We start from the raw sequence: 23,250 nt of genomic DNA, 5'->3' as shown, positions 1-23,250 counted from the left end.
GACTCAGCCATGAAAAAACAGAACTCCTGAACAGACCAATAACAAACGGTGAGATCAAAACAGTAATAAAAAACTTCCCAACAAATAAAAGCCCTGGACCAGATGGATTCACAGCCGAATTCTATCAGACTTACAAAGAAAACCTGGTACTCATAATACAGATTCTGTTATTCTATAATTTTGAGAAGGATGGAATCCTCCCCATCTCATTCTACAAAGCTAGTATCACCTTGATACCAAAGTTAGGAAAGGATACAACAACAAAAAAAGAAAACTACAGACCAGTATCCCTTATGAATATAGATGCAAAAACCCTCAATAAAATACTAGCAAAGTGAATTCAACAGCACATCAAAACAATAATCCATCAGGACCAAGTGGGCTTCATCCCACAGATACAAGGATGGTTCAACATACATAATAAATGTGATTCACCAGATAAACAGAAGCAAAAACAAAGATCATAGGATCATCTCAATAGATGTAGAAAAAGTATTTGACAAAATCCAGCACCCTTTCATGATCAGAACCCTCCACAAACTAGGCATAGAAGGAACATATCTCAGAATCATAAAAGCCATATACGACAAACCCTCAGCCAACATCATAGTAATGGGGAAAAGTTGAAAGCATTCCCCCTAAGAACTGGACTAAGACAAGGATGCCCACTATCACAACTTTTATTCAACATAGTGCTGGGAGCCCTAGCCAGAGCAGTCAGGCAAGAGAAAGAAATAAAGGATATCTAACCTAGGAAAGTGGAGGTCAAACTGTCATTTGCTTTGCTGATGTTATGATCTTGTATCTAGAAAACCCCAAAGATTCCACCAAGAGTCCCCTGGAATTGATAAATTCAGCAAAGTCTCAGGATACAAAATCAATGTACACAAATCAGTAGCATTTCTATACACCAGTAACAGTCAAACTGAATGTCAAATTAAAGACTTAATACTATTCACAATAGCTACAAAGAAAATAAAATACCTAGGAATGTACTTAAGCAAGGAGGTGAAAGATCTCTACAAGGAGAACTACGAAACTCTGAGGAAAGAAATCACAGAGGATACAAACAAATGGAAAAAACATTTCATGCTCATGGATAGGCAGAATCAACATTATTAAAATGTCCATACTACTCAAAGTGATTTACAAATTCAATGCAATCCCCATCAAATTACCAACATTATACTTCACAGATCTAGAAAAAATAATTCTACACTTTGTTTGGAACCAGAAAAGATCCTGAATAGCCAAAGCAATCTTAAGCCAAAAGCACAAATATGGAGGCATCACGTTACCAGACTTCAAACTATACTACAAGGCTATGGTAACCAAAACAGCATGGTATTGTTCCAAAAATAGAGACATAGACTAATGGGACAGAACAGAGAACCCAGATATAAAACTGTCTACCTAAAACCAACTAATCTTTGACAAAGCAGACAACAATGTACACTGGGAAAGAGAAGGCCTATTCAATAAATGGTGCTGGGAAAATTCGATACCCACATGCAGATGAATGAAAGAATACCCCTACCTCTTACCACTCACAAAGATTAATTCAAGTTGGATAAAAGACTTAAATCTGAGGCCTGAAACCATAATAATTCTAGAGGATGATGTAGGAAAAACTCTTCTACATTATTGGCCTATGCAAAGAATTTATGACTAAGACCCCAATGGCAATCATGGCTACAACAAAAGTTAATAAATTGGATTTGATTGTACTGAAAAGCTCTGCACAGCTAAGGAAATGACAACAGAGGAAATAGATAATCAACAGAATGGGAGAACATATTTACAACCTATACATCCATTAAAGGGCTAATATCAAGAATTTACAAAGAACTCAAGCAAATCACCAAGAAAAATCAGACAACCCTATTAAAAAGCGGGCAAAAGACATGAACAGAAGCTTCTCAAAGTAAGAAAGACAATTGGCCAATAAACATACGAAAAAATGCTCAGTGTCACTAAACATCAGGGAAATGCAACCTAAAACCACAGTACCCCAGTTAGAATTGCCTTTATTAAAAAGTCCAGAAACAAGAGATGTTGGCATGGATGCAGGGAGAAGAGAACGCTTATACACTGTTGGTGGGACTGCAAATTAGTACAACCCTTATGGAAAACAGTATGGAGATTCCTCAAAGAACTAAAAGTAGACCTACCATTCAATCTAGCAATCTTACTATTGGGTATCTACCCAAAGGAAAAAAAGACTTTTCGCCAAAAAGACATCTGCATTCAAATGTTTATTGTAGCACAATTCACAATTGTAAAGGTGTGGAATCACCCCAAGTGCCCATAATTTCATGAGTGGATTATTGAAATGTGGTATATGTATACAATGGACTATGACTCAGTCATATAAAAAGATGAATTAATACGTTTTGCAACAATCTGGATGGAACTGGAGACATTCTCCTAAGTGAAGTATCTCAGGAATGGAGAAACAAATACCACATGTATTCACTATTAAATTGGAACTAACTGATGAGCACACATGTGCACAGAGGGAAGTAAAACTCAGTGGAAATCATCCAGGAGGGGAGGTGGGAGGAAGGGATAGGGAGAAAGGGGGAAGGGGAGGGGTAAAAACCTACATAATGGGTATAATGAACACTATTTGGGTGATGGGCACACCTATAGCTGGGACTCAAGCATTACAAAAGCAATCCATGTAACCTAAAACATTTGTACCCCCTTAATATTTTGAAATTAAAAAAAAATAATGTCTAGCCAGGAATAGTGACACACACCAGTAGTCCAAGTTACTCAGGAGGCTGAGGCGGGAGGATCACTTGAGCCCAGAAATTTGTGACTAGCCTGGGCAACATAGTGAGACCTTGTCTCAAAAATTAAAAAAAAAAAAAAGCAAAACTAAAACTACATGCCTCTACGCCCAAAAAACTGACTGAGATTAAGCTGGACAACAAACTGGGAAGTATATTTGCAGAAATTATATGAGAGATTTAATATTTTTAGGTAGTCAAATACCTTATATAGTTGTTTAGTATGAGTGCCACAAAACTTAATTTCTTATAGGAGACACAAAGCTACTATTATGAGTGTTCATTAAGAGGAAAGTGCTGTGATAAGAGTTGCCCTCAGGCCTTCTGAGAGAGGGATGGGGATGCTTGCCCCTACTCTAAGTAGGCCATGCTGGTTTTACTGTTTTACTTAGTTTTTCTATCTCATACTAGTTGGACTTCATCTGTCAACTTCATATTTTTATTAATGTTTCTACCAGTTGCAGTAACTCTTATTTCTTCCTACTCTTTTTCTATACACATTATATATATTTTGGGACTTTTTAATTTTAAACAATGAATTATGAAAATTTCTTCATATCATTAAACATTTTTCAAAAATATATTTTCCCATCACATGTATATATCATAATCTAATTATTCTTTTTATCAGATATTTAGGTTGCCACGTTTTTTTGCTGATATAATTTTGCCACAAGCATCATTATAAATTGACTTTCCAATTCTATGGTATTTTAGAATAAAAATTACTGGGTCAAAAGATATAAAAGGTTTATTATTAATTTTTTAATTTTCTTGTTCTTTCTTTTTAAATAGGGAATATTAGCCCAGGGGAAATAATCAAACAGAAGAAAAGTTATGCAATGAAAAAAGTCTCTCTCTCATCCCAGGCTCCCAGTCTCTAGGAAAAAAGCCTTGCAATAAAAGATACAGTTTGAACTGAAACGATTCCATAGTAGTGGGAAGCTTGGGAGTGCCACTGGTTGCTCTGATGCTTGTATGTGCATAAAATCTATGGAAGAATATAAAGAATATACATGCAGTATGGATGGGAGCATGCATACTTCATTTTTTTATTTATCCTCTCATATTTTCACCTTTCCGTGTTATTTTCTTGAAAAGCTATACTGTTTACACTTCCGTATTTTACCCTTAAAGGCACTGGATGTTTTAATGTTTTTAAAGTCTTTGCTACATTTATTAGTGAAATTTTAAAATACTTTTTATGACTAGGAGGTTGAACATTTTTCCTTAGGGTTAGTTACTGGCCATACATAACCATGCTTATTTGAATTTTCATTTTCATACCTTGCTCATTATTTAAAAATTGGGATCTTCATATTCTAGCAGGTCATTTTATTTATATTCTTTATATAGTAAGCATATTAGCCTTATGTCATGGTATGAATTGTATATCTTGTTTTCTCAGTCTTTTATTGCTTTTTAATTTTATTTGATTTTTGGAGGAGCAGCATTGGTTTAAAATTTTTATATTATTTTCATATATCTTTAATTCCCTTCTAATTGTATATTACAAAAACCCTCAGTTTTATTAGATCATGTGCAAAATGGAGAGTAAGTGGGATCCCCTCACTCTTTTTTTAAAAAAAAAAATAGGTTAAAAGGTTAAACCATAGACCTGTTCACATCCAAATTATTGGAGCTTTTGAATTCATGAAGCCTAGTTGAAGGAGATTTGGTTGGAGATTGGTAGAATTCAAATTGTGGAATTTTATCATTGTTGGTTGAGTTTTCTGGTTTGTCTCCTAGGGCAGTTGTGAGTACCAGTGTGTGTAATTGAGAGACAGTGAATTTAGTGTGCATCACATATGTAGGTGTTACATAATTACTGTTTTGAGGGCAGCCCCAAGTGGGCTCAGGGTTTGGCTCTTCTCTGTGTTCTTCCCATTTTAACCTCTACTTTTCCTCTTACTTTTAAAGCTTAGGTACCTGTAGTGACCAGGGAGTTAAGAAGGTATTGAGGTCTGTCAGATATATTTTGCATTTTTGGCTTTAGCTCTCTCTCTATAATTGTTGATCATCATTTTGATAACTCAGTCTTTGATATCCAATTTAAAATTAGAATGAAATAAGGATAATTTAAAGATATATGATCCATGAATCATTGATATGCTTTTTCATTAATCAATGTAAAAAAAAAAAAAAGGCTGGGTCTACTTTTTGCAGCCAACTCTCCCTGTACGATTGTTAATTTTTTAAATGTATTTAGATCACATTAAAAGCTACTAGGTTAAATAGCCACTCTGCACTTTATCAAAGGTACTTAAATTTCTTAAAGATCATAAAAAGGAAAAAGAAAATGTTAATTCAAAAGTATGCACTGTTTAAATATTTGCATATTCAATATTTTAAAATTTTCAGTTTAGTATAAAGTGATCTGAATAAAATGTTGCCTTCTCTTTGGTGATCTCATATCACTAGGTAAAGCGCCATGTTGTGATTAACCTGCATGGATGGACAAGTGTCACTGCCCACTCTCCTGGAATCATTTGTGTTCAAACAGGATCTTTTATTACAGGGCTTTCCTCCCAGAATTTTCTGGGCGTTCTTATTTCTGGTGGTCCCAATTCCTTTTGATGGGGAGCTAATGGGAATTGCACAGTATATGCATTTGAAACTGGAGCAAATAGCTGCTGGTATTGCTGTGACTCCTGGCGGTTCCTCAGGAGCAGGGAAGATAGAAAGGAATGACTGATGTGGGAGAGATTGTGGCACTAGAATCTGGTACATGATGTGGTCATATATTACTGGATGTGAGAATTAGACAAAATCATAACAATTGTTACTATTTGTTGTGCTCTCTAATTCTTTTAATAATACAAGGGAAGTATTATTTTCCCCATTTGACAAATGAGGAAACAGACTCAGAGAAATTGTGTTCCATTCAAGGTGAGCATAGGTATTATAAAAACAGAAAAGGTGAATTTAACTTTGGACACGAACAATTTAAGAGAGAAACATCTTGTCAAACATTAATTTTGAGAAGCAGGCTCAGAGCTTGTGACAGAGGGTAGGGCTGTAGGATAGGTTTAGAAAATCCTATGCACAGAGATGATAATTAAAATATTGGAGATTTGCCAGTCATGTATTATGGAGTTTTCATGGCAGTAGAGTTAACTAGTTGTTCACCTGTCAGAGTGGCGGTCTGCCCTCGGTTCTTGGTGTGCTCTTGGCTGAAAAATGACCAGACACAAAGTGTCAAGTCCAGACTATTATCTTGGTCCTCTGACTGCTTGCTTGGAAGAATCACCAGCAGGGCCAATACAATGGAATAACCTCAGGCAGGAAGCAGTTTCACACGAGCGCTCTTTATTGTAAAAACGGGTCTGTCTCTGCGAGTGGAGAGAGACAGACCGACTCACTGGCTGACTGACTCACTCTCTCATGCGCTCTCTGACTGGCTGACCCACTCTCTCTTTTGACTTCTCAGATTGTTTCCTTTTATTGGTCTAGTCTGGGGGAGGGCTCTCAGGAGGTGTCAAATGATCAACAGGTTTCCTCAAAATGCCATTTGCATATATGAGTTCCCTCTAAGCCCACCTTGTGGGGGGGGGGGTGGTGGTCAACCACAATGCAGAGTCCAGCTAATGGCACAATAATTACCCTTAGGTTACTCTAGATCACTTTCTAAATCCTATTATGCCTGTGGAATTCCCAGGTTAATAAAGCATTCCCACTTCCCCCAGATGTAGCAATTGCTCGAGATAGGATTAAGGGTGGGATAACACCAAAATGGAGTGCCTGCCTTTATCCTTCCCAGGTGGAGCCATTGCTCCAAACAGCACCAAAGCAGGGAACCCTTATCCTGAGAAGAGTTAGAGATCCTAACTATCTACTTAACACACGCATGTGTTGCCACCCTGCCACACTTTTTGGAGCATGGATCTTGATTGCCTGGGAAGCATTAATTTTGTTCAAAGGAGATTGTAGAACATGGATATATGAGGTGGCGTTATAGATAGATTTTCTCAGCTTTGTCCCACTTCGTCCTCCTGTTGATTGTCCCACTTCGTCCTCCTGTTGATAATGCTGAGCTGCTACAGCACAGATTCTAAAGGTAGGAGGATGGGCACACACCTTTGGAAGACTCTTTGGAATTTTGTTAATGGTTTGAAATTTTCACATCTCCAGTGATTCTGAGCCCCTTCCAATGTATTTTTTAGAATCACTGTCCTAGACTCAGAGAAAGTGTGGATTTTTGCTTTTAACTTTACCTGTAAAGAGGTATCTCTTTTGTTACTTAATTATTAAGGAAACATAGAAGAACTACATTAGCTCCCTTTAGTATACAAAGAAGAGATTATAAGATTACAAGGAAGTAACACACTTAGCTTGAAGGAATGGGGTTTATTGAAAAGACACAGCAACAGTTGTGCTGTGGCCTTGACTGTTCTGAGGTTTGTTATCTCCCCCTCCCCAACCAGGGCCCATCAGGGTACCTCTGCTTCACTCTGTGCCTCTCACTTTCAAATTCCCCAACCTTGGTGGAATGTCCTTACTGTTCAGCCTTTCACCTTGCACTTAGGCCTGGATCTCTTGCTTAGCCTACACCACTGGTTTGGCTCTAGGACCAAGGTTGTACAAGCCACAAGGAATTACCTACCTGAGGCTATATTTTAAAATCCTGGCCTTAAGCATTCCTCCTGCCTTGGCCTCCCAAAGTGCTGGAATTATAGGTGTGAGTCACAGCACCTGGCCCTCCCTGAGGCTGTATTTCTTCTCAGTTTGGCAATAGGGCAGCACTGCCACCGGCAGGCAACTTTGAGGATTCACAGTCTATCCAGGAAGATTTAACAAATATTCTCCTTTTTCAAGGTAAAATTTGCCACCATGGTCATTGAAATCAACGAGATAGGGTTGGAAGTGGCTGATAGAGGGACAAGATGTATAGGATATGTGTGTTTAAAGAATGTGTGATAGAATCCCCAGCAGGATTGTTTGTTTGAAGCTACAGGAATATTCCAGTTCCTGTATCCCTTATGGATGTACTTTGGAGATGACCTTTATTTCCACAGGGAGATACTGCTACTAAAAGGAGCATGCTATATCCCTCATGTGTGTTAGGGTAGGAAAAAAGAGTTGAGAAGCACTGATCTAGGAAGTGTCATTCAATCTGAAGATGATAGGAGATGTTTCTAAATTACATTCATATCCTCTCTGTCAGTAACATACTTTTTATCAGTGACTAACTTTAACAGATATCTACTCTCTCAAGGTGCATAGTCGCTACAGAATAATTCTCATTTTAAGTATTTGCCACTTTGGAATTGGGAAAGAATTAAATGGACAGAACAACTGAATTTGTACAAGCTTTCTCTTTTCATGACAGATGCATGATATGTTTTCATGAAAGTAAAGAAAATACTCGTTTTTTCAAGTGCCATCAATCTTTAACAGTCAAAAATTTGCTTGGCAAGAGAAGTGGTGCAGCTATACAGAATTGTGGTTATTGTTATATTATGTTGTTTACTGTAAACCTGGTTCAATATTGGTAAACATAGTGTAGCAGAAACTGAACTGTTGTGAGCTATCTGGGCATTGGTCCAAGATATCATTAAAAATACTGCCTCAGACTAATTTGGGTTTATGAATAATATTTTGTTAACAGCTCAACTGAAATTGAGCCACATGGTGTAGCTTAAAAATTCTGAATCCACAAGATAATGGAAGTAGTATAAGTGTACACTGCATACTCAATAGTCTACGTTTGAATGATAAATTTATATGTAATTTTGTGTTAACCTTTAAACTGTAAACACCTACGTGCTTAATATGATCTGATATCTTTAAAGTTTACATAATGCTGTGGTTTGCTGTGAATTAGAATGCCTTATAAACTAAAACATTGTTAGTTTAACAATCAAATTTAAAGAATAAGGAGAGGTTGCTGAACAAATATTAAAATGGATATTTAACACAAGTTTTGGCATGTAGTTCTGCAGACATCTAGGGTTTGCATTAATATTCACCAAAAATTTGCATTAATATTTACCAAAAAGACTGAAGGACATAAAGTTGTTGTAAAAGTCCAGTACCTTAATTCATTTATATTACTAATGAAAGATAATGATTATACCTTAAAATAGGATTTGGAGATTATTGTTTGATTATAAATTATTTATATTAGATATAACAAAGGGAATAAGGTTATAAGTGAAAGGATTCAAGAAAAAAATCCATATTTAGATATTTCATGCCAAGAAAAGATATATTTGTCTTTTTCTTCATGTGCTCTTTTATTGAAAGGGTATGGGAAGGGTTTATTTTTTGTCACTGTTAGTGTATAAGATGTTTTTCACATAAGATATTTTTGCAGTAGAAAGATATGTGCATTATTTAAAGAATGAATTTTAATATTCCTCTTCTCAATAGATGTTTTATTTGTTTTCCAGGTTAGCACTCTACGTTTATGAATATCTGCTTCATGTAGGAGCTCAGAAATCGGCCCAAACGTTTTTATCAGAGGTATGTTTTATGTATTTTCTGTATTGCATTTTGATATCTTATAGAAATGAATGAAAAATATACTGTAACAATTATTTGAAAAAATAGATTGTTATGTGTTATATAATGAATGCTCAGTTATCAGTATAGATAATATGGCTTTGTAGATTATGTGTAAACATTTTTAGTATTCCAAAATACCAATTCTGTGCTACTCAGTCACCTTCTAGTCAACTTTATATCCATTTTCCCCCCTGGGAAATAGAAAGTAATATTAGCAGGGCAACAATATCGAGAAAGCAAATCTGGTTTTTAAAAAAGAACTCTCCATATCTTCAGTTCTAACAGCATCATATTTTGGCATAATAATGGCATAATTTTCCACAATTTTGGAAAATGGGGTTATTGTTTGTTTTTGTCTTGTATGGATAATTGTTGATTGATTTTAGTTAATAATCTTTAAGTTTTTGTTTCTTTTTTTATTCTCTACACTTTCTTAAACTTTAAATTTGAGCTTTCTTACACTGGTGCTTTTTATTCTCTAATCTGTAGAATGATGATGAGGATGGTGATGATTTTATTGAGATCTATTATCTGTCAGACATGTAATATACCAAGGTACTTTACATATATTATCTCTAATTCTTATAAGAAATTTGCAAGACAGGTCATATTATTTCTGTTTTATTGATGAGAACAACAGGGCCCAGAGATTTACATAACTGGTTCATGGTCACACATCTTAGTGAGTTATGGAACTAGTATTCAAACCTAGGTCCGCATTAATTCCAAGGCCCCTAGTTTTTCTTCTGTATCTGTGCTGTCCAATATGGTAGCCATTAGCCATGTATGGACTTTTGAGTACTTGAAATACAGCTAATCCATTTGAGAAGTGCTGTATGTGTGAAGTACACACTGGATTGGAGGGCTGAGTGTGAACAAAGGAATATAAAATACCACTAATAATTTTTAAATTTTGGTCACACATTGATATAATATTTTGGTTAAGATTGGGTAACATAAAATGTATTAGTAAAATTAACTTTACCTTTTTATTTTTATGTGTAAAATTTTTAATTTAAAATTTAAAAATTTTAAATTCGGCCATTCTCAGTAGCTCACACCTGTAATCCCAGCACTTTGGAAGGCCAAGGCGGGAGGATCACTTGAGGCCAGGAGTTCGAGGCTGCAGTGAGTTATGATTGTGAGGCCCTTTCTCTTGGAAAAAAAAAAAAACTAAATTACATATGTGGCTTTTATCTGTGGTCCATGTTTATATTTCTATTGAACAGTGCTGCTTGAAATCATATTGTCTCTAGTGATCTCATTATTTTGGCCCCCACTGGATCAGAGACACAACAGGAAACCCATTGCCCATAGTGCCCTGACTGAGGTATAGCCTTCTTGAGATTCAACTGCTCCCCAAACAAATGCGTAAGTAAACAAATGCACACAGACCTCCAGTCTTATTTCTAATTAATTAGCATATGTGAACTAGTAGGCCTTATTTTCAAATAAGGAATTTTTGAGGTTTGGTTAGAACATATGTTTTACCTTAGAAGGAATATATGCAGTGTAATGAAAATTTGGTTTAAAAGTTTATTCAAATCAGAACAGAAGTTTGGTGTATCTGTGTTTCACTAAATCAGTAATTAGAAGACTTTGGGCTATGAAATAAGTCACACTCACTATTTGCTATTACAGAGGAAGTGATTGAGATTGCAAAAAGGATATCCTTAATATTTATGTTCTTAATCACTGTCAACTTACAGTATATTTTAAAGAAACTAAAGTTGGCTATGGAGATTTTAAAGTTTTATTTTAGTGCATTTGAGAACTTGATGAAGCTTAAAGGATTTACTGATCTCCTTCCTTGTATCAAGGACCATTTTGAATTGGCTCAACTTGCTTAATCCTCAGCGGTTCCCCAAGATTATTTTCTTACCAATGTTATATCAGATACAATGGTTATTAAATTTCATCAAACAGAAAAATGTTGCTAACCTATTTAAGGAAGTTTAGGTATTTGGATTCAGATGGGTTATGTGGATTGAGCAGATAACTAGATACTATAGTCATAGGCCTTGAGCTCAATGGAAAATGGATATACAGAATTTCTAGGACTATTTGGTAGAAATGAAATTAGAATTTCAGATGAGCTTCATGCATGTTGACAAATATTTACCATGATTTTATTTTCTCTGGCTGCATTTGGAATATAAAACTGAGGATTCCTCTAAATTATTAGTCTGATTCACTTTCACAGGAGGAACCAGTTAAATTGAAAACAAACTATTGTCACCAAGAAAACACATTGTTTCTGGATTTTGGAGATGACTGTATGTGATTCTCAGAACTATTCTTCACTTTCTAGGTTGCTAAACTCTGAGTGGTACTGTGAAAATACATTCTCAATACCTAAATAACCACTGTAGGAGAATGGCTAAATTAATTAAGGTGTAAGTTTTTCATAATGTAAAAGAGTAAGTTAGATCTATTGGAACTTACGTGGATAGACTTCTAAAACATTGTCTAGTAAACGAAGGAAGCTGAAGTATGTCATTAATACGGAAAACCCTTGAACATAAAGAGCAATACTATACACTTTTGTGGGTACATATTTAGGGATATAATGTATATTAAAAGTTCTGAAAGAATATACATTCCGGACTAGTTGTTTCTGGGACTAGGGCTGTTAAAGGGATCAAAGGGGATTTTATACTAAATTGTAGCATTTTTTAAAACAAAGCATACATATATTATTTGTGCAGTTATTCAAAAATAAAAATAATTGAAGAGAAAATGCATTCTCTTAAATTATCTGAATTTAAAGATGGAAGCCTGGAGGTAGATTTGTGATAGACCATTGCTGAGCACACCCTAGAGTTCTTGATAATTTCAGTTGATTAAATTACAATAGCTTGCTATTTCTTCCCTCACATTTTCAGTTCTATAGTTATTTAGCCGTTTGTGTTTGCCTGTATATGCTGTGAGGCTTCTGTCATCTGAGTTTTACACAATGATGTATTGCCTCTGCCTAAACTCTCCTACCTTAGAAATTCTCTCTACCTTAGAAAGAGCTTTTCCTAGAAAGGCTTTCTTGGGGCTTCATCTCTCTAAGCTGATAGTACATTCTACAGGGGCCTGGTTGCATACAATGCCAGAAAGTTTGGACTTTGTCTTTGGCAAAAGGGAGCCTTTGAAGGTTTTCAAGTAAAAGAATAACATCATTAGGTTTTCACTCTGGTGTCTGTATGCCCTTCCCTCCTAACTATGGGTAGTGAAAAAAAGAGGATGTAATATTTTAGAGCTCTGTACCCTGTTTAGGGTTGCTTTCTCTCTTAGTTTCACTTGGATCATGTGGAAAATTTAAGGCTGCTCATTGTAGAATGACTTCTTAACTAGTTTGAATAGTAAAGGACCATTTTATCTAAATGCTCCCAGGTCTATCCCCAGGTTTTTACCTAATTTAGAGCTATTCCATAGCAACTTAATATAGGGAGACCTACTTATTTGGGTTGGTTATTGTAATAAAAAGGAAATGATTGAAGTGGCACCAATTATTCAGACATATAATATGCTCACCCTGGTTCAAGGCGAAGTAGAATATTTCTTCCAATTCTGACATACTCCCTCAGGATGAATGAGGCTATGAATGACTGTGATGTTAATGAGCTCATCTGAATCAGGATTTACTATGCTAGGCCACTTCTTTCTTTGTACGGGCTTGTTCTGTAGGGTGAAGTTGTGAGAAGGTCAAATTGGAACTCCAGGCATCATCGGAACAAGCAAGATATGTATCTCAGCAGCCCAATCTCTCTCACTTGGGCTTGGCTTTTCTAAAAATGCCCTTGACCTGGGCCATCAGAAATTCAACTGTTCTGGATGGCTTTTGTTATCAGTTAGGAGAGTGTTCTTAGCCCAGCTATTTTTTTCTTAATTAAAAGAGACAGCATTGGACTAACAGTGGAAATCAAAACATTTATCTAACTAGGTTGTGCCAACTAATTCAGTGTTATCTCTGATTCATGATAGATTTTAGACCACTACCCAAATTCTAAATACAGTTTGTGTGACTTCATTCTTTTACTTGGTCCCAAGGGGAGAAAATTGAATATTGTTTAGAAATGGTCTCAATGCAAAGCCTTTCCTCTGCTTTATCTTTATTATCCTTCAACATTTAATAATTACGACCAGAATGTTAAGGAATTGTCTTTCTAATTCTACATTAATTTTTGTTACTTTGGATTCATTAGAAGCTATCATTTTCTGGTTATATTGCTTCGTTATGGAAAAATAATTCCCACTCATTCCTGAGATTTTGTATAGTATTCATATCTCAGAATGAGGCTTGATGTCCTTAACTAATAAAATTAAGAATCAGAGTGTTACAGAGATTCTAGATTTTTTCCCTTTTTTAAAAATTTTACATTGTATATACTGTATTGCTGGCCCTTATTTGTCATGTTAACCAACAAGTTAGCCTGAAATAGAACTTTAAAAACATCTAATGGATTGCTTCTTCATATTTTATTAGGAATGCTAAGTTATTAAACACTGTAGACTCCAAAATTCTATTCCCTGTTTGTCTTTTACCTATATGAAGAGAGAAAACAATAATTGTTATTTCCTAAATAGTTTCTTGAATTTTAATTTAAAGGCAATATGGTGTAGCAGCGAAGAGCAATTGCTTTGAGCAAGCCCACCTGGGTTTGAATTATGTTCTGCATCTTACTTAGTTTTATTGATTGTAGAAAGAAGATAATCATAATAATACTTGTTATTATGTTATGTTGAGGTTTAAATGAGTCAGTACACACAAGTTGCTTAGAATAGTGCCGGGCATGAATGAATGTTCCAAACGGTTATTTTTAAAATTCTTGACCAACTTTTTTCTATCTTGTTTAGTTTGTTTTTAGAGTATAGGTGTAAATGTACATGTGTGTTCCAAGTGTTTGTCATTTGGATGGCCTACAATGCTACCTTTTGGTGTTACCCTTTCTGTCAAAATGGCTCCAGCTGTAATCTCTGATACTATAGCTTGTCTCAAGTCTTCTCCAGTATCTGTGAACCTTATATGGGGTCCTTAGGATTCTCCTGCTGTAATTTCTTACTCCTGTTGAATATTACAACTCAACTCTGCTTCTCCCTCTTATGGCTGATCCTTTTTCTATGCCTGAAGTTTCTTGTTTTCCTCACAGCTTCAACGCTCCACTGACTCATTGCTTTTGTATATAAGAGATTTCTACTAAAGGTTGGGGGATAACTGAAAAGATTAACCATTGTACAGTATGGGCAAAAATATTAACTTGAATATTAGATACAACTTACCTTAAGTTTTTTGGTCTCCTTGCCACAGGGGACTTCTCACTAGCCCATTTCCTGAGAGTGCCTTTTGCCTTCCATCTTGTAGACTGCTCACAACCTCTCCCATTTTCCCTTTTTCTGTATCCTCCCAGACCTTCCTGAAAGATCATTAGCAACCTCTTAAATTCTTGTTATGTAGAATATCAGGTATTTGTTTTCCTCTATGCAATCCTTTTCTTTCAGACCACTCCTAGGGGCCTCTGTCTTTCTGGGTAAAGAATATAAACAAAAATAGAAAGGAGTTTTTCCAATAAAAGGTAGTCCTCTTTAACAGGTCTTCTTCCTTCCTTCTAAAATAAAGGCAATTACAGAATTGCCTTCTGTAATTCTGGCAATAATCTCTAATTTGTGCTATCTAGTAAAGTAGCTACTAGTCACGTGTGACTAGTACTTGAAATGTGGCTAGTGCAACTGAGGAACATTCAATTAACTAATTTTAAATTTAAATAGGCACATGTGACCTGTGGGCACCATGTTGAACAGCACAATTTTAGATTATCTGCTTCAAAGTGTAGTCATATTTTTCTTCGTTAAACGTCTATTGGCTTTAATTTTTTGAATTACAGTGTAAAAATTTTTACTTCAATTTTTTTTTATATTTGGTTTAGTGTATAGATGCCCCCATGCTTCTATACATGGAAAATTTTAGAAGATTAGTGGGAACAGTAGTTTATATCTAAATTAGAAGTCTCAGGAATTTTGTCTGGAAACGAACTTATATATAGTTACGCAGGGTTTTTTCTTAATACAAAACTAGTTTTATCCTTTTGTGATATTAAAAGTTGATTTTTGAATATTCAAATTCAAAAATTATGAAAGGATTTAGGAATACTATGTAAAGTGTGGAGCCCATGAGCATCAAACCTGCTGCTGCATTGTTAGGGATTATGGTAAAGTGGGTCTGGATCTGCAGAAGAGATCCCACACCGACAAGGCTAGAACCTCCAATGAGGTGCTGCTGACATCCAGAATTTCCCACCCCTACTGTTGTTGCTGCTGCTGCTGCTCCTGCAGCCTGCAACTGCCTCACTTTTGGAGCCAGAAACAGGAAGCTTCTCATCTTCCTCCTGCCTTTTGATCTCCTGCTAGTAGTGTCTCCTGATGGCTGCACTTAACAGAAAGCCAGATGGCAAGGAGGCTAGGAAATGTAATTTTCAGAATCCCTGCTCCAAGTGTAGAATGGAGTATAGAAGGGTGGGTGTGGGGCTGAGAAATAATAGATAAATGACCAGTATGCCTTGCCAGAAGCAAATAAGGATGAAAAAATTAAGCGTGTGTGTGTGTGTGTGTGTGTGTGTTTTTAACCTGTATATGTTTATGTGTATATGTCTGTGTGTATCATTTTTTCTTTGTTTGCATAAATGCTAGTTTATTATGCACACTGTTTTATGCTTTAATTTTTGTTTCACTTGTTAGATTTTGGACATTGTGTCATATTGGTTTATAAAATATCATAATTCTCTTTTTTACGGTTGTGGAGTATTTCATTGTATGAAATGTGCCATGTTATAGTTCACCAGCATTCTACTGATGGACATTTAGGTTGTTTCCAGTTTTTAGCAATTATAAACACTGCTTCAGTGAAGATTTATCTCCCTCTCTTGCTGTCTCTCTCTCTCTATATATATATAAAATTTTGCATATGTGACCATATATAGGATAAATTCCTAGAAGTGCTGTCTCAGATAGTATATAATTTATAATTAAACCATAAAGCATGTCTTGCCCCGTTGATATACCTTTTATTCATGATTCAGTGATTTTGCATTTATGTAGAAATGCTGAAAATGTTAGAGCATATGATAAAGAAAGCATAATCATAGACAAGGCCCTAAAATGCAGAATATGGCAGTAGGAATGGGCCTTGAGATTTACATGAAAGTTACAGGAGAATACTGCCTCTAGCTAGTCAAATGATGGAAGGAAGATAAGTGGATAATTAAATCGCAAAAAGCCTTAGGACTAGGGACATAAACATTGAGGGTAGGGTAATGGAAGAAGGAAAAACAAAATAAAGAGAGAAAAGTTGTTAGCATAGATGCCACCGAATCCCCAAACAAGGCTGAAGCCTGTGAAACTTAGTATAACAGAAAATACTTATTCATAAATAGCAGAAAAAATTATCTTTAAAATAACTGTTGACATTTAAGGGTATTTTCTGGCCATTCCTCAACACTGCTCATCATTAATACATGTTTACTAAAAAAAAAAAAAAAAAAATCTAAACTACATAGAATATAATTTAAAATGAAAGTCTTCCTTTACCCTTTTCCAAATAATAGCTATAAGTTTGGTGTGATTTCTTTAATAAACATACACCCAGGCTGGGCGCGGTGGCTCACACCTGTAATCCTAGCACTCTGGAAGTTCGAGGCGGGTGGATCGCTTGAGCTCAGGAGTTTGAGACCAGCCTGAGCAAGAGCGAGACCCCGTCTCTACTAAAAATAGAAAGAAATTATCTGGACAGCTAAAAATATATATAGAAAAAAATTAGCCAGGCATGGTGGCACATGCCTGTAGTCCCAGCTACTAGGGAGGCTGAGGCAGAAGGATTGCCTGAGCCCAGGAGTTTGAGGTTGCTGTGAGCTAGGCTGACACCACGGCACTCACTCTAGCCCGGGCAACAGAGTGAGAGACTCTGTCTGAAAAAAAAAAAAAAACACACACACACACACACAAAAAAAACATACACCCAAATGCACACATAAATATGTACACTTTTTTTCAAACAGAAAGGTTTTACACTATACATATTGTTCTCTAACTTTCCAAATTCTCCATCTGGTAAAACCAATAGCGTGTGGCCCTAACAATGCTGCAATGAATGTGATTTAGTTTTCTATAGGTCAGGGTTCTGTTTTGCCTCTTGTTGAGCACCATTCTGTGCCTTCTATAAACAAATGGTATCTGGAATAGTGACTAGTTTGGAGGGAGCAATATCATTCACTATGTAAACATATTCTCATGTAGAACCATCTCTTCTTTGGAAATACCTGGAACATAAACCTTTAAGTGGCATGCATTCAATAACTATAAAAGGATAGATTTTGTGTTAACTTCAATATAATGAATGGGCCAAAGTTCTAGCTGCTTCTGGCACAGACTTGGCAATTTAAAGTGAAAAAGATTAACTCTATTCATTATATGGTAAAAAATACTACGAGGATAAAGGTGATGATGTATGTGAAGCTTTTTGAGTTTTTCTGAGGAATAATAAGTAATACTGTTTGAAATACAAATGGATTATCTTCAGGCTTCCTCCCATAAAAGACCATATCAAATATAAGCCATATAGGTAGTGTCCTAGAGGACTTTGTCTCCTGAATAGGTGATTGGTTGTGGGAGTGGTGGAAGTGTGGAAAGGAGGCTGCCTAGTAACTGATGTGTATGTGGGACTTAGTCTAATCCTATCTCCAGCACACTCTGGCAACCAGACCTAGTCATGCCACTTTAACTCTTCTGTAAGATATCTCACATTCTTCTTTTTTTAATTGAATATAGTATAACATTATCTGATTTACTTCATGGTCATATTGTAGAAAGTCAAGATGAACTGAGATGAAATATAAGGACACTACTTTGAAAAACTTGCTGTTCATATGATTAGGATGATTCTAGTGATTAGGAATATTAGTGTATCTAGGACACATCTATAAGGTTCTATTCTTTTGCTCTTTCAAGAAGACATAAACTGGGTGGCCAGGAAAAGAAAAAAAGAAGATATAAACTAGTGAAAAAATGGTGAGAGAAAGATTGAGAGAAAGATGAGACACAGGTTTTTGACTATAACTTTAGCAAGACATCAGAATTTTATTTCTCGTAAGTCTCATTAAGTACTACTTACTTTTTTATCAACCACAATGATATAATATTGATTGACTGAAATTATCAGATAAAAGGTAGCATAGATATACAAATTATTTTTGTTATTACTTAGAATTCAAATTAGGATCAGACTTACATTTATTAATATATAACATGTTCTGGTTTATTGTTCATGTTTAGTCTTTTTAACTTCAAATTCATTAATTCCTAGAATTTTTCCTTGTAGCTCTTCTAAAAAATAACTATCACATTTCTAATCTTTAGAAAATGTTTTCTTTTTTTGTGAACAAATTACTAGTTCATATCAAAGTTCCCATTGGTTTACATTTTATGTATTTAAGAACTCTAAAAAATGCAACCAGTTTCAGTGATTTTAATGGCATCTAAGTTTTTCCATCTCTTACTTAAAGAGATTTGTTTGTTTGTTTGTTTGTACCCACATTTAGGGCTACTTTCTCAGTGCTGTGTTTTAAAGCTTTTTTATTATAAATAGTCTTTTTGGGATAAGAATTCGTAACTTATTCCATAGTAGATGATGGAAAGAATTCCTTAAATTTTTCTGAAATTTATAATTACAGTCGTTTACTTCGTAGTAGTGTTAAGGGCCTACGGGCATATATTGTGATTGGGGTATTGTTACATAATTTTTATTATTTAAACTAAAAACTAAGGCATATGTAGAGATTGTTCTAAAGCCTTTCTGGATCACCTTATTCAAAATTGTAACTCACTTCACTGTTTTCCCGTTTTTTATATCCTCCTTCCTAGCTTTCTTTTCCTCCATAGCATTTGTCATCTTGTAATGTACACACAGTTTACTTTTTTGTTTGTTTGTTTGTTTATGGTCTATCTTCCCTACTAAAATGTAATCTCCCTGAAGGAAGCCGTTTTTATCTTTTGTGTTTGCTGCTATCCAGTGTTTAGAAAAATCACTATATAAATACTCATTCAGATTTCTAATTTTTAAATATAGTTTGTAAAAAGTATTTAATCAGAACTTTTACTTTTCGAGAGATATTGACCTTGTTTTAAATTTTTTAAAATTTTAAATAGTGAACTCCAACTCATCTGAAATATAAACAATTGGAAAGTTAATATTACCATCTTTTAAAAACTCCTATTTTATATTATTAGGAAAAATAATATTCCTAATAATATTATTAGGAAAAACATATGCATTCTTATGCCCACCCCCTCGAATCAGGAATTCATTTAAAAATGTAACCCTTAAGGTATTATTTAGAGTCGATATATTAAGCCCAATCTCTTGGAAATTTCTGGGTCAGTGGTGATAACTGATTTTCATATTGATATTAATAATGGTGATTATGATATGTCTTAAAATCCCAAAATACCTTCTGATTCACCAAAAAAAGAAAAAAGAAAAGAAAGACTTCAAGGATGATACTTTTAATGGTCATTTCAATTTGGTATACATGATAACTGAGCTTAACAGAACACTAATTCCCAAATAATTTTAAGTAAATAGAAACTTAATTTTTTGTTTAAATGATTTTTACTTCTCCCATTTATACCAGGAGCATAAGACAATTCTTCCTTAGTTCCAACTCTGATTGTTCTTTTTTCCTAATCATACGTGTGGTTTCTACCAAGGTGTTTTACACTATTCTGATTAGTAAGCTAAAATTGTTTGGCACAACCATCGATATCTGAATGTTTTTATGTGGAATATCACTGGAATTTTCTGGGTATTGGTGACAATGATGACGGAATAAATTTTTAGAGGATGCTCACCTAAGTAAAGGAAAAATAAAAATAGCAGCTAATGGTTATCAAACACTTACTACTTGTTAGTCAACCTTTTAAAGGATTTTCTGTTACTAACCAGTTTATTCCTTACAACACCCTATGAGCTAGGTAACTATTATTAGCTCCATTTTATAGATGAGGAAACTGAAGCACAGAAGACTTAAGTAACTTTCCCAAGTTCACACAGCTAGTATGTAGGAAAGCTAAAGTTTATGCCCATACTCCATTCTGCTTAGAAGGAATATATTTTTAATATTCTTATTGTATGAAGGGATATGGGGAATGGTGTATCAATCAGGATACAGACACACTAATTAAAAGCACATTAAGCATTTCAACAAAGAGAATGTAATGTAGGGAAATAACTAAACAGATTTAAAAAAAAGCAAAAGGAAACATAGAAGTTACATAAAATCAATAATTGCATTAAGCAATTATTAAGGCTGGGGCACCAAAAGGAAGAATTTGTGTTTATCAAAAAATTGGAGGAGAAACCTCACAGAGCTGAGTCCTAGACATCTAAGGAGAGCAGCTGTGTAGCTGCTGGTACCCGACGAGCTCAAAGGAGACTTGTGGAACTTCAGACCTCTGAGGAGGAGTATTGCCCAACTGCTTGTTCTTATGAGAGGGCATGAAGAGACTGGTTCTGGTTGTGCTGGAGAAAGCTAGAGTGGAACCAGCTGTGGGCCCTGGGATGAACTGCTGCTGCTGGGGCAACCCTGACAGGAACAGCAAGCTAACAGGAAGTGAACCTCTTCTCCCCTCTTCTACTTCCAGTTTCCCTCTAGAGCCTCTACCGTTTATGGGGTCTAGTAGGAAGCCATTTTAATGAAGGACAGAGGTGGTGCACAGATTCCCAGTCTTAGTGTCTTAAGGAGCACAGAAACATGGATTTAGAACTAACTAAAAGACAAGAGCTTAATCACTGGCACAGTGGGAAGCAAATTCAGGAAAATAATGGTGACATCTCTTATTGACTAATCCAGTCTCTAAATCACTATGTAAAATGACTATTTATAAAATTTGGGTAAAGGATAATATGAAAATGATGAAAAACTTAAATATTAACATAGTATTTTAAATGGGAAAATATTGCTTTGTAATATATGTTAAAAATATTGTTAGGAAAAGTATTTAATATCTCTTTTATTCATTTTAGATAAGATGGGAAAAAAACATCACATTGGGGGAACCACCAGGATTCTTACATTCTTGGTGGTGGTAAGTATCTTTTATTCCATTTTTACTAGATTGATGATGCATTCCAGTAGGCTAGCACTATACCTGTTTATGAGTTCATGTTTCATTTTTATTCTGTTTAGTTTTTTCAAATTGTTTTCTGGAAAGTAGCACTTATTAAAAAAAAAAAAACCTCAAAAATAGCATTTGTGTTATTTATTAATAACGTAATGATACTGCCATGAAGTCAATCTGAAATTGGAACCAGTATGTGGAATCTCCAACTGTAAGTATGATTCTGTGTTAGTCAGCTTGACCTGCCATAAAAAAATACTGTAGAATGGCTGGTTTAAGCAATGTAACTTTATTTTCTCACAGTTCGGGAAGCTAGAAGTCCAAGATCAAGGTGTCAGCATAGTAGGTTTCTGGTGAGGACTCTCTTCCTGGCTTATAGACAGCTGCCTTCTCACTATGTTCTTATACAGTGGGGAGAGATAAAGGGCAAGCTCTCTGTGTCTCTTCTTATAAGGGTACTAATCTCATTATGAAGGCCCTACCTTCATGACCTCATCTAAACCTGACTATCTCCCAAAGGCTCCATCCCCAAATACCATCACATTAGGGGTTAGGGCTTCAACATATGAATTTGGGAGGATACAATTTAGTCCATAGCAGATTCCTTTCTCTTCTTGCAGTGGAAAATGAGGATGACATTTTTTCTTGGCTCTCTGATTGTTGAGCTACTTATAAATCTGCTTTCTGTGAAGTGGGCTATCAAGTTGTCAATGCCATACCACCATATAAGTAATTATATGCTGGCATGCCATTCTAGTTCCTTCTTGAACCCCACTCTCTTGGGGGGATTCAGAGTGGGAGATAATTTAATTGGCATCTTTTGTAATAGGCCAATCCTGTTTCAAAATAACAGTTAATCATTAAACAAATCATTATTCCCCAAGAACAAGAGGGGAATAAATTGCAAATAAGCAGATACCAAAATAAGTTTATCTTCATTTTCTTGACATGGAAATGCATATTCATGAGAAACAGTTGCCTGATACAGTGTTCAGTATATACTTAACTAATCAAATGGATTTTTTTTTTTTTTTTTTTGCCTCAAGGAAGTACCTTTCATACCTTTATGTTTCTTTGTATTTCTGTCCTATGGTAGTGGTGTCTTTTAAAGTTTTATTTTTTCATGAGGATTTTAGCATATTTTTCCATGCAAACCTAGTAAAGTTTATTTATTGCATTCTGTCAGCAAATACTTATTGAGTGTCTTGTATGGGTCAGATGCTGTGCTAGATACTATGGACACACTAGTGAGTAAAACAGACACACAACCTTCCCCTCTGGCTAATGAAAATCTATTGGGGAAAATATATAACTAAATAAGCAGTGAGAAAGAAGCGTTTTATAGGAGATACACAGAGTACTACATAGGCACATACCAAATACATTTCACCTGGAGCAGCTGGTACACAAGCCAAGGTGTTAAGTATGTATAAGAGTTGGCCAGAGAGACATGGAGAGATAGAGAAGGGGAATGTTCTGGATAAATGATACCATGTACAAAGACCTAGAAGTGAAAGGCAGAGTATAGCATGTAGGAAGAATAGAAAGAAATTCATTACATTGGAGATTGAGATGATAGAGTGATTAGGGATGAGGCTGGAATAGTAAACTGGATGTTTGAATTTGGTTATAAAGACAATACAATGCAGTTAAGTTTTTAAGAAGGAGAGTTATAATGTCAGGTTGCATCTTAGCGATATCACTCTGGTTCTATAGTGGAGATAATGGATGGAACAGGAATAAGTCTAGAAGCAGAGAAGCACTTAGAAGGCTCTTGCAGTAAGGGCTAGAGAAT

General features: G+C 35.3%; 1 protein-coding gene across 24 annotated transcripts in view; it reads left to right on the top strand.

Moving 5' to 3' along the window:
* Positions 1-23,250, top strand: part of SSBP2 (single stranded DNA binding protein 2) — a 277,450-nt gene that overhangs the window by 84,474 nt on the left and 169,726 nt on the right. For 22 of the 24 annotated variants that reach the window (XM_069492221.1, XM_069492219.1, XM_069492211.1 and 19 more), the window contains exons 2-3: positions 9,188-9,260; positions 21,361-21,422. In XM_069492221.1, coding sequence (XP_069348322.1) covers positions 9,188-9,260; positions 21,361-21,422 — 135 coding nt within the window. The remainder of the gene's footprint in view (positions 1-9,187; positions 9,261-21,360; positions 21,423-23,250) is intronic. The other 2 variants (XM_069492224.1, XM_069492220.1) reach the window with 1 other exon arrangement.

This window comes from Eulemur rufifrons, chromosome 17 (genome assembly GCF_041146395.1).
Source record: "Eulemur rufifrons isolate Redbay chromosome 17, OSU_ERuf_1, whole genome shotgun sequence".
NCBI classification, from domain to species: Eukaryota; Metazoa; Chordata; class Mammalia; order Primates; family Lemuridae; genus Eulemur; species Eulemur rufifrons.
This window is presented reverse-complemented; position numbering and strand designations above follow the sequence as displayed.